Here is a 9,578-nt window from a genome sequence, read left to right on the forward strand (position 1 = left end):
CACTGGGCCGGGGGCGGCGAGGGCAGGAAGACCTGGCGGCGCCGCGGCCAGCAGCCGCCCCCGCCGCCCTCCCCGCCTCGTGCCGAGGCGGCACCCGCGGCCGGGCAGCCGGTGGAGAGCTTCCCGCTGGACTTCACCGCCGTGGAGGGCAACATGGACAGCTTCATGGCGCAGGTCAAAAGCCTGGCCCAGTCCCTGTACCCCTGCTCGGCTCAGCAGCTCAACGAGGACCTGCGCCTGCACCTCCTGCTCAACACGTCGGTGACTTGCAACGACGGCAGCCCCGCCGGGTAAGGCCTGCGCCCGCCCGCCCCGACCGGCGCGCCCCTGCAGGCCGCCCCGCCGGGCTCGGCCGCCATCCGCCTCCGTGCCCCCTCGGACACACGGCGTCTCGGCGCTGGTCGCCCGCCCCCCTCCTCGGGGGGGGGGGGTAAGAGGGCTCCCGTCGGGCTCGCAGAGGCGCTGGCCCTGCGGAGGACCCGGGGCGGGCACGCGCAGCGGCGGTGGGGTGGGGTGGGGTGGGGGCAGCGCTCGGAGAGCTGGCCTCTGGCCAGGCCGGGCACTGACCCCTCGGCCACCGGTGCCCTGCCCCGCTGCTCGCGTCCTTCGGTCTCTGGGCGGGGAGATGACCCTGGCTCCAGCAGCAGGAGGCGACGCGGCGGGGCGGGGAGAGTCCTGCGGTACCCCACCCCCACCCCAGCTCCACAACGACCCTGTCTGCCCCCTGCTGCTGCCGGGACTACCTGAGATCCCAGCCAGCCAGAGGGACGGGGAAGGAGCGCAGGTGGGACCCAAGGACCTGGGCTGCGGCATTCACCCCTGTCCAGCCCCGATGTATACGAAGGAAGGATGTGAGGCTGAGGGTTGAGGAGGGGTCGGGGCCACCACACCCTCAGCTAAGTCGACAGCCCGAGGACCGGACGTTAGGTCGGGCCTCGGTGGTACTCGCGCCCTTCCACGCCTTCTTGGCGGTCCCAGGGCCCCCGCCCCCACGTGCACGCTTCTCTAGAGAGGGTGCTTTTCGGTCTCCAAGCACCACTGCGGGTCCCGGGAGATCCCGAGCCCAGCCAAGACCGCCCCCCACCCCTCCCCGCGCCCCGCCGCCGGCGCCGAGGTTACAGCGGGTCCCGCGCGGGGCGGGCCGTGGGGATTTTCCACGGACCACACAGCCCCTCGAGGCCCTTCCCGCCCCACGAGCGCCACCTCCCGGGACCCGCCACCGCCGGCGGGGCCGCGCGCGCTCCGCGGACCCTGGCCGCTGGCGCCCCCGTGCGGCCGGCGCGTGCGCCGGGCGACAGGTGGAATGACCCTTTCCTCCCCAGAGCTGGGTCCTTGCGGGGCCCCAGCTGACCATCCGCTCCGCCCGTCCCCCTCCCCCTCCCCCTCCTTGCAGCTACTACCTGAAGGAATCCAAGGGCAGTCGGCGGTGGCTCCTTTTTCTGGAAGGTGCGTCCCCGGAGCCGAGGCGGCGAGGAGGGCGGAGGCCCCTGGGCGTGCGGGCCCTGACATGGTGGCTGTGCCCGCAGGTGGCTGGTACTGCTTCAACCGGGAGAACTGCGACTCCCGCTATGACACCATGCGGCGCCTCATGAGCTCCAGAGACTGGCCGCGCACCCGCACAGGTCAGCAAGTCGCCGATCCCCCCCTCACCCCACCCCCCACCCCAGCTCCCGCCTGAGGGGTAGGGCAGGGTAGGGTAGGGCTGACAGTTCCAAGTTCTGGAAGAACCCTTGCCCTCCTCACTCCCTAGAGCCCTAGGAAAGCCCCCACGGCGCCCACCCCCCTGGTTCTCCCACCCTCCTAAGGTCAGGGGGCACCCACCTATCATCCTTCACTCTGTTCCACAGGTAATCTCCAGAGGCGGGGGGAGGGGGCTTACTATGGCTGCTTCCACACCCCTCATCCCTAGGTCACAGCAGCCAGTGCTGGGTGGTGGAGGTCAAGGGTCACGTCCAGATGACTAGTCTGGCCTACCTCCCTTGTCGTGGCCAAGTGGGATCCCCCACACCCCACACATTCCCGTAGCTCCCGTCCCCACACACCCCTTCCCAACAGAAAGACCCACTGCCTCTGCCCTCCGACACCACAGGCACAGGGATCCTGTCCTCCCAGCCAGAGGAAAACCCCCACTGGTGGAATGCCAACATGGTGTAAGAGGGAGCAGAAGGGTCCTTCCCTGGGGGGAGGTCCTTCTGGGAGGGGTTCTTTCTTGGCGAGTCCCATGGGGGGTGTTCCTCCCTGGGGAGGGTCTTTCCTAGGGGGGGTCCTTCCTGGGGGCGGGTCCCACCTGGAGGGTCCCTCCTGGGGAGATTCTCCCTGAGGGTTCCTACCTATGAGGGATTCCTGTCCTGGGGGGGGGGGGGGGTTCTTTCCAGGGGAGTCCCATGGGGGGTGTTCCTCCCTGGGGAGGGTCCTTCCTTTTGGGGGGAGTCCTTCCCAGGAGGTCCTGTCCTTGGGAGGATCTTGTCCTCCGAGAGGTTTTTTCCCAGGCGGTCCTGTCCTCAGGACCCTTCCTGGGGAGGGGTCCTTCCTGAGGGCCTTGGGCAGCAGAGGACTATGGCAAACTGACACCGTCCGTTGTCACAGCTTCATCCCCTACTGCTCCAGCGATGTCTGGAGTGGGGCTTCGTCCAAGTCTGAGAAGAGTGAGTCCCTTGCTGTAACTTCTGTTCTCTGCCCCGAAGGACACGGCAGGAAGGACAGGGCCCCTGTTTTGTAACTCCTTCTAATCCTCTGACCGTGTGTCCCGGGATGCCTGCCCCAAGCACCCACTGCCTGTTGTCCAGGGCTGGCTTGGCCCCTTCGGAGGTCCTCACTCCTGCGTGTCCCCTGGGGAGGGGCCCCATCCCTCACGCACCTGACAACCTCCCTTCAGTTCACCTCAGCCCCTGACCCTATCCTCCGGAAGGACCTCCAGACCCCCAGCTAGAATTCTTCCTCCTTCCAACCTGGAGCTGGGAGGCCTTGCTCCTGTCCAGGCCCCCCGTTGAAGCCACGGTCCTCCTCCTTGCAGACGAGTATGCCTTCATGGGTGCCCTCATCATCCAGGAGGTGGTCCGAGAGCTCTTGGGCAAAGGGCTGAGCGGGGCCAAGGTGCTGCTGCTGGCAGGGAGCAGGTGGGCCAGACAGGGTGGGGGCCTGTGTGTGCGGGGGGGGGAGGGGGGGTGTGGAGGGATTAGAGGTGTGGAGGGCGAGGAGGGGCCGCGCCTTGGGCTCCAGGGAGCTCACGCCTCTCCAGGCCTGGGAGGGCACCTAGGAGGGTCTGTGTTACTGGAGCGTCACAGGGGTTCCGCTCCACAGTGCTGTGTAGCTGGAAGCTGTCCGGAGGATGCTTCTGGACTCCGAGGTTGCTGGATGCCAGGGAAGCCTTGGATGACGGTGGCCTAGGTAGTCGGTTAGGGGCTAGCTGTGGACCGGTGTACCTTCTCCAAGGCCTGGGGTCCCTGCAAGCGGGATCACGCCTGGTGGCTGCACCCCTGCAGGCATGCAGGGCCCCGAGGACATCGGTAGAATACCTGAGGGGGTCTGAGGCCACATGTTTTGTCTTCGTTTTCAGATAAGGAAACCGAGTCAGAGACAGAGGAAGGGAGAGAGGACGGGGAGGAAGTGGGTGACCTGCCACTTAGCTCAGTGTCGGGAGCTGTGCCAGCCCCTCCTGTGCCTCCGTGACCCCCAAAGGCCTGTGGGTCTTGCACACGAATGTGGAACACGGAGCATTGTTGGCAGCTCAGGACGCGTCAGGATCCCGGCCCCTTCTCGGGTCTAGGCTGGGGCAGGGCGGGCTCCGGGGAGGCGAGCGCCCCACCGCGGCCACCCGGCCTCACGTACTGCCTCCTCCCCAGCGCGGGGGGCACGGGGGTGCTGCTGAACGTGGACCGCGTGGCCGAGCAGCTGGAGGAGCTGGGCTACCCGGCCATCCAGGTGCGGGGCCTGGCTGATTCGGGCTGGTTCCTGGACAACAAGCAGTACCGCCGAACCGACTGCGTCGACACCGTCACGTGCGCGCCCACGGAGGCCATACGCCGCGGCATCAGGTGCCAGACCCGGGGGTGCCTCCTGGGCTCGCCGGCTCGGGGGCAGAGGGCCTGGGGCGGGGCTGCGGGGGGGGGGGGAGGAGCCGGGGCGGGGCGAGGCGGGGCGGGGCTGCCTGACCCCCAGCCCTGGCGCAGGTACTGGAACGGGGTGGTCCCGGAGCGCTGTCGGCACCAGTTCAAGGACGGCGAGGAGTGGAACTGCTTCTTTGGCTACAAAGTCTACCCGACCCTGCGCTGTGAGGGGCCGGCTGCGGGCGGGGCACGCGGGGCAGGGTGGGGAGCAGGGGGTGTGGGTCTAGGCTTCCTCCAGCCTGGAGTCTAGAGCTGGGTGCAGAGACCGCAGGCCACCCACATGGGGGCGGGGGAACTGAGCCGTCCAGGTTTGCCTGGGACTTGCCTGGTCTCAGCACTGAAAGTGCACTCGCTCCCAGGCCGACCAGGACAGTGGGTCACCCTGTCCACGGTCACAGTTAGGAATGTGCTTGGCAGCTGAATCCTAGTGCCGCCCTCGGTGGGCCTCGGCCGTCCCTCCTCAGTCCCACGCTTGAAGGGACACCACCACCAAGTTGTGGTCACAGTGCACACCCTGGGAGCCAGGCCAAGGTTGGTGGGGGAGGTAACAAGGTACTTCTTCAGACAAGCACACCGTGAGGGGGCCGGTAGCCAGCACTCCAAGGGCCTGTGAGCCTGCCGTGGAGCTGGCTGGCCCTCAGCGGCCCTTAGCCCGGGGTGGAGGGCAGAGTGTCGAGGCAAGGTCCAGCTGAGCTGTGCCCCCCAGGCCCCGTGTTCGTGGTGCAGTGGCTGTTTGATGAGGCCCAGCTGACTGTGGACAACGTGCATCTCACGGGACAGCCGGTGCAGGAGGGCCAGTGGCTGTACATCCAGAACCTGGGCCGCGAGCTTCGAAACACGCTCAAGGATGTGCCGTGAGTGTCCTGCCCACCCCACCCCACCCCGGCCCCTCTAGGTAGGCGGTAAACCATTTGGCCTAAAGATAGCGGCCTCACAGATGGCAAAACAGGAAGCGGCCTTGCGCGCAGGGGTATTGCCCAGCGCTGGACAGGAATGAGCTTCTGAACCCTGAAAAGACGTGGAGGAAACGTAAACGCGCGTAGCCGAGAGAAGGAGGCCAGTCCGAGAAAGGCCACATAGCGTGTGATTCCAACTCTGTGACATCCCAGAAAAGGCAGAACTGCGGGGTCCGTAAGAAGCTCGCTCGGCACCAGGGACGGAGTTGGGACAAGGGGGAGGGATGCACAGACACAGACGATTCCTAGGACAGTGGGACTACTCGGTGTGAGACCGTAACATGGACACACGTCAGCATCCGTTTGTGCAAACCCTTACGCTGTCCAGCACGAGAGCGCACCGTGACTCTGGACTCTGGCGATAGCTGTGTGTCACGGAAGGTTCGTCAATTGTGACGGACACGCCATCTGGTGGGGGATGCTGATAATGGGGGAGGCTGTAGGTGTGGGGGCAGGGGGTGTGTGAGAAATCTCCATACCTTCCACTCAGTTTTAACGTGAACCTAGAGGGGCGCCTGGGTGGCTCGGTCAGTTAAGCGTCCGACTTCAGCTCAGGTCACGATCTCGCGGTCCGGGAGTTCGAGCCCCGCGTCGGGCTCTGGGCTGATGGCTCAGAGCCTGGAGCCTGCTTCCGATTCTGTGTCTCCCCCTCTCTCTCCCCCTCTCCCGTGCATGCTCTGTCTCTCTCTGTTTCAGAAATAAATAAACGTTAAAAAAAAAATTTAATGTGAATCTAGAAATGAAGCCTATTAAACAAACAAACAAACAAAGAGCAAAATATTCACCTGTCCGGGTCAGCATCCCACCATGGCCCAGGTGGCCGTGCCTGGAAGGGGTGGACTCTGTGCCGGGTTTGGAGGCAGAAAGAGACAAGGTTTTGTAGGGGAGCCCATGGGTTGGTGGGGACAAGGCCTGGTCCAGAGCAGTAGGTACAGGAAGGAAGTGGGAGCCAGAGAGAGGTGCCCAGGGGGGTGGGCTGGAGCGTCAGGACCTGTGGGCACCGGGGTGGGGAAGATGCTGGAGGCGCTCTCTGTGAGCTGACTGTCTGCTCCCCAACAGGGCCAGCTTCGCCCCCGCCTGCCTCTCCCACGAGATCATCATCCGAAGGTCAGTGTCCCCATGCCCTGGATAGATCGCATCCCTGGCTCTCGCACCAAACGTCCACAGCCCCGCCCCCCCCCCCCCCCCCCCCCGGCCGCCACCTGCCTTCTCTGGCTCTGTATGAAGGGCTTCTGTCTCGGGCTTCCGATGCCGCTTACACAACCAGCTGTGTGGCAAGAATTCAGAGTCAGCCCGCCTCCGGTGGTAGCAATGCCGAGCGAGCCCCACCTGGATTTCTGTCTGCAGCCACTGGACGGACGTCCAGGTGAAGGGGACCTCGCTGCCACGGGCGCTGCACTGCTGGGACAGAAGCCTGCACGACAGCCACAAGGCCGGCAAAGCCCCCCTGAAGGGCTGCCCCGTCCACCTGGTGGACAGCTGCCCCTGGCCCCACTGCAACCCCTCCTGCCCTACCATCCGGGACCAGTTCACGGGGCAGGAGATGAACGTGGCCCAGTTCCTCATGCACATGGGCTTTGACGTGCAGACCGTGGCGCAGCAGCAGGGCCTGGAGCCCAGTAAACTGCTGGGGATGCTGAGCAGCGGCAGCTAGGGGTCCCGCCCCGGGAGCTGGCACTGAGGGCCGGCCGCCGCCACGGGCTCCCCACCCCAGGGCCACCTGCCCGGCCTCTCCTGCCCCTGCTAGGACAGACAGGGCCCTGGCCATCCTCCCAGCAGCCTTCGCTGCCCCTCTACCACTGCCTTGGGGGGGGGGGGGACCCAGCCAGGGGAGACCGTGGACCTGCCCTCCAGCCCCAGCCCTGCCTCCCGCCCCGCCCTTGCTGGGGAGCCCGAGGCGCCGGGTTCCAGCCCGCTGGCCCAGCCCCAGCCTCAGCCTCTCCTGGCCTTTTGTATTATTTTATAAAATGACTTTTTTATTACTTTAATTTTTTAAAAAAGGAAAATAAGAAATATATGATTAATGATATTGTTTTGTAACATATTTTTTTTAAATAATGAAAAAAAAAGACAACAAAAGAGCCTCCCCCTGCAGGCGTGTTTATTTGAATGGGCACTTTGCCCGTTTCACACCCCCTCCCCCATCCCCAGGGCAGCAGGGATACTGGGGGTGGGGGCCATAGGGAGCCCTGACCTCCGACCCCTTCGTGGGGGGCACGGACCCCACCTCGTGTCCTGTTCGTCCACTCAGCAAATACCAGTCACGGGCACAGCACACGTGAGACTCCAACATGGCGATCACAGCTCCCATGTCTCTGTTTTCCCGTCTGGGGACGTTCACACGGCGCGCACCGAGGCCACTCAGAGTGCTTGGCGGGGCACCTGCCCCTTCGGCAACACACCACCCCCAGTAATCTCGTTTCCAAACTGTCTCACCCCGGAAAAACACTCCCTATCCCGCTAAAGCGTTCTTAAAAGCTTGCACTGCTTTATTGGTTCTTATGAGGTCACCCGTGCACACGCCAAGATGCAGATTCCCCGGGCGGAACCCGCTGGGCCCAGCCCCCACCCTGCCTCCCAGAACACAGGGGTAGTCTTCCCGTGGGTCGTCCCGGGGACCCTGCACCCCAGCAAATGCACGCACGCGCACCCTCTGTTGTGGCCTCTGTTTTCACCACACACCGTGTCTGAGGCCCACAGAGCTGTGAGTGGTGTTCCTGTCGCCTCGGGCTGGACGACAGACATCACCTCGTGCGGGGCGGGGAGAAGGGGTGCAAAGAGCCCGGAGGGCTTACTGAGGGGAGCCGGGCACTCCCTGCTTCGGGCACCCCAGCAAACCTGCATGGTGACAACCCCCCCCCCCCCACCGCCCCAGCTGCCCTCAAGTATTACAAGCCCCAAGTGACAGATGAAGGAATTGAGGCCCCGAGAGGCCGCCCCTGTGACAGAGGGAGGATCCCTGCTAGGCAGCATGGGCTCCACACCCACCCCACATGTCAGGAGCCCAGACCTGTTCCCAGGAGAATCTCAGAGGCCCGGCACCCTCTGGCCCGGCAAGGTCGGGGGCCATGCCCTGGGGTCCGGCTAGCTCTGCCAACACATCAGGGCCACCGTGGGGCGGAGAGGGATCGGGGCAGAACCGGAGGGCCCGTGTCATCTGCCGAGCAGCGCCGCGGCCCCTCCCAGCCCACCTTGGGCCCGCTCATCACCAATGGTGGCTTCCCCAGGTGGCGCCGAGCGGCCCACCTGGGGGCGCCAGGGACCGCGGCCCCATGGTCTTCTGTGGGAACCCATGCGGTCCCAAGGGCAAAGGAGACAGTGAGCTCAGGGATGGGGTGGGCAAGGGCCGTAGACGGAAGAAGGGGACTCCAGGGGGGACTGTTGGCTCGGGGGAGCGGCCCTTCCTCAGGCTCCCCGTGGATGGGGGGCTCCCGGTGGGAGAGGGGGCTGGGAGGGCCCAACAGGGGGGGCTTCACTGGAAGGGGCCACAGTCAAGCTGGGCAGGGGACTCGAGCGGCGCCGTCTAAACCCCAGATCTTTGTGCAGAGAAGAGCAGGGGCGGCAACATCAGCACCATCGGACAGATGTCCGAGGCGGGCTGGGGGGTGAGCAGGCAGCTCCTCGGATGCGCTGTGCACCTTTGAACGTCATACCTGTGGGTTATACCCGACGGGATTTCTGTCACCAAATGAACAAACCCTTCTCCACGCGTTCCCGACAAGGAAGAAGAGAGAGATGAGACCTACCACCGGCCTAGTGGCCTGTCCGGGCTGTGCTTCACTGCCGGACCAGTGACAACACGAGCCCAGGACACTCAAGGACCGTGGGGCGGCCAAACCTCAGTACTCAGCAAGTGACACTCAGCGCCCTCCACACTGAGTTCTCGGCTTTTCTAGAAATGGTGCTGCTTTTACTCTCCCATGGGAACAAAAATGCTCAGGACATACTTTAAAGACAGGGGGGGGGGGGCTCCTGGCTGGCTCAGTGGATAGATCACACGACTGACTCTTGACGTCAGGGTTGTGAGTTCAAGCCCCGCATTGGGTGTGGAGCCTACCTAAAAAAAAAAAAAAAAAAAAAAGCCAAAATATCCGACAGCACGGGCAAGATGTGCACATGGATGCTCCCCGTGGCTGCCATCAGAGTGGCTGGAACCTCCAGGGCCTCCCTCCCAGCTGTCCTGCCCCCACCACCGGCCCTCGTGCCCAAATTCCAGCTACCAAACCCCCGTGTCCCCTGAGCACACACAGCAGCCACCCCTGCCTTTCTGTCGTGTGGACACGTGCTCATGGCATCACTCAGCTCACAGCCTAGTTGTCCCCTCTTCAGAGGGACCTTCACTGACCCCCCAAAAAAGGCTAAATTCACTGAACATTTATTTATTTATTTTTAAATTTTTTTTTTCAACGTTTATTTATTTTTGGGACAGAGAGAGACAGAGCATGAACGGGGGAGGGGCAGAGAGAGAGGGAGACACAGAATCGGAAACAGGCTCCAGGCTCTGAGCCATCAGCCC

The 9,578-nt window shown here is 64.3% G+C and overlaps 1 protein-coding gene across 1 annotated transcript; it reads left to right on the forward strand.

Annotated features, from left to right (window-relative positions):
* Window positions 1-3: 3 nt before the first annotated feature.
* Window positions 4-7,069, forward strand: NOTUM (notum, palmitoleoyl-protein carboxylesterase; the record flags this gene model as incomplete). The annotated part of the gene is made up of 11 exons (XM_040468627.1): window positions 4-290; window positions 1,394-1,446; window positions 1,527-1,622; window positions 2,090-2,150; window positions 2,587-2,645; window positions 3,014-3,116; window positions 3,843-4,034; window positions 4,170-4,270; window positions 4,813-4,960; window positions 6,122-6,169; window positions 6,410-7,069. Coding segments are annotated over 11 exons (1,455 nt in total), but the record flags the coding sequence as incomplete, so codon positions are not given.
* Window positions 7,070-9,578: the final 2,509 nt, after the last annotated feature.

The sequence above is a fragment of the Herpailurus yagouaroundi genome, unplaced genomic scaffold (genome assembly GCF_014898765.1).
Source record: "Herpailurus yagouaroundi ecotype Mexico unplaced genomic scaffold, PumYag 67723, whole genome shotgun sequence".
Classification (NCBI taxonomy): domain Eukaryota; kingdom Metazoa; phylum Chordata; class Mammalia; order Carnivora; family Felidae; genus Herpailurus; species Herpailurus yagouaroundi.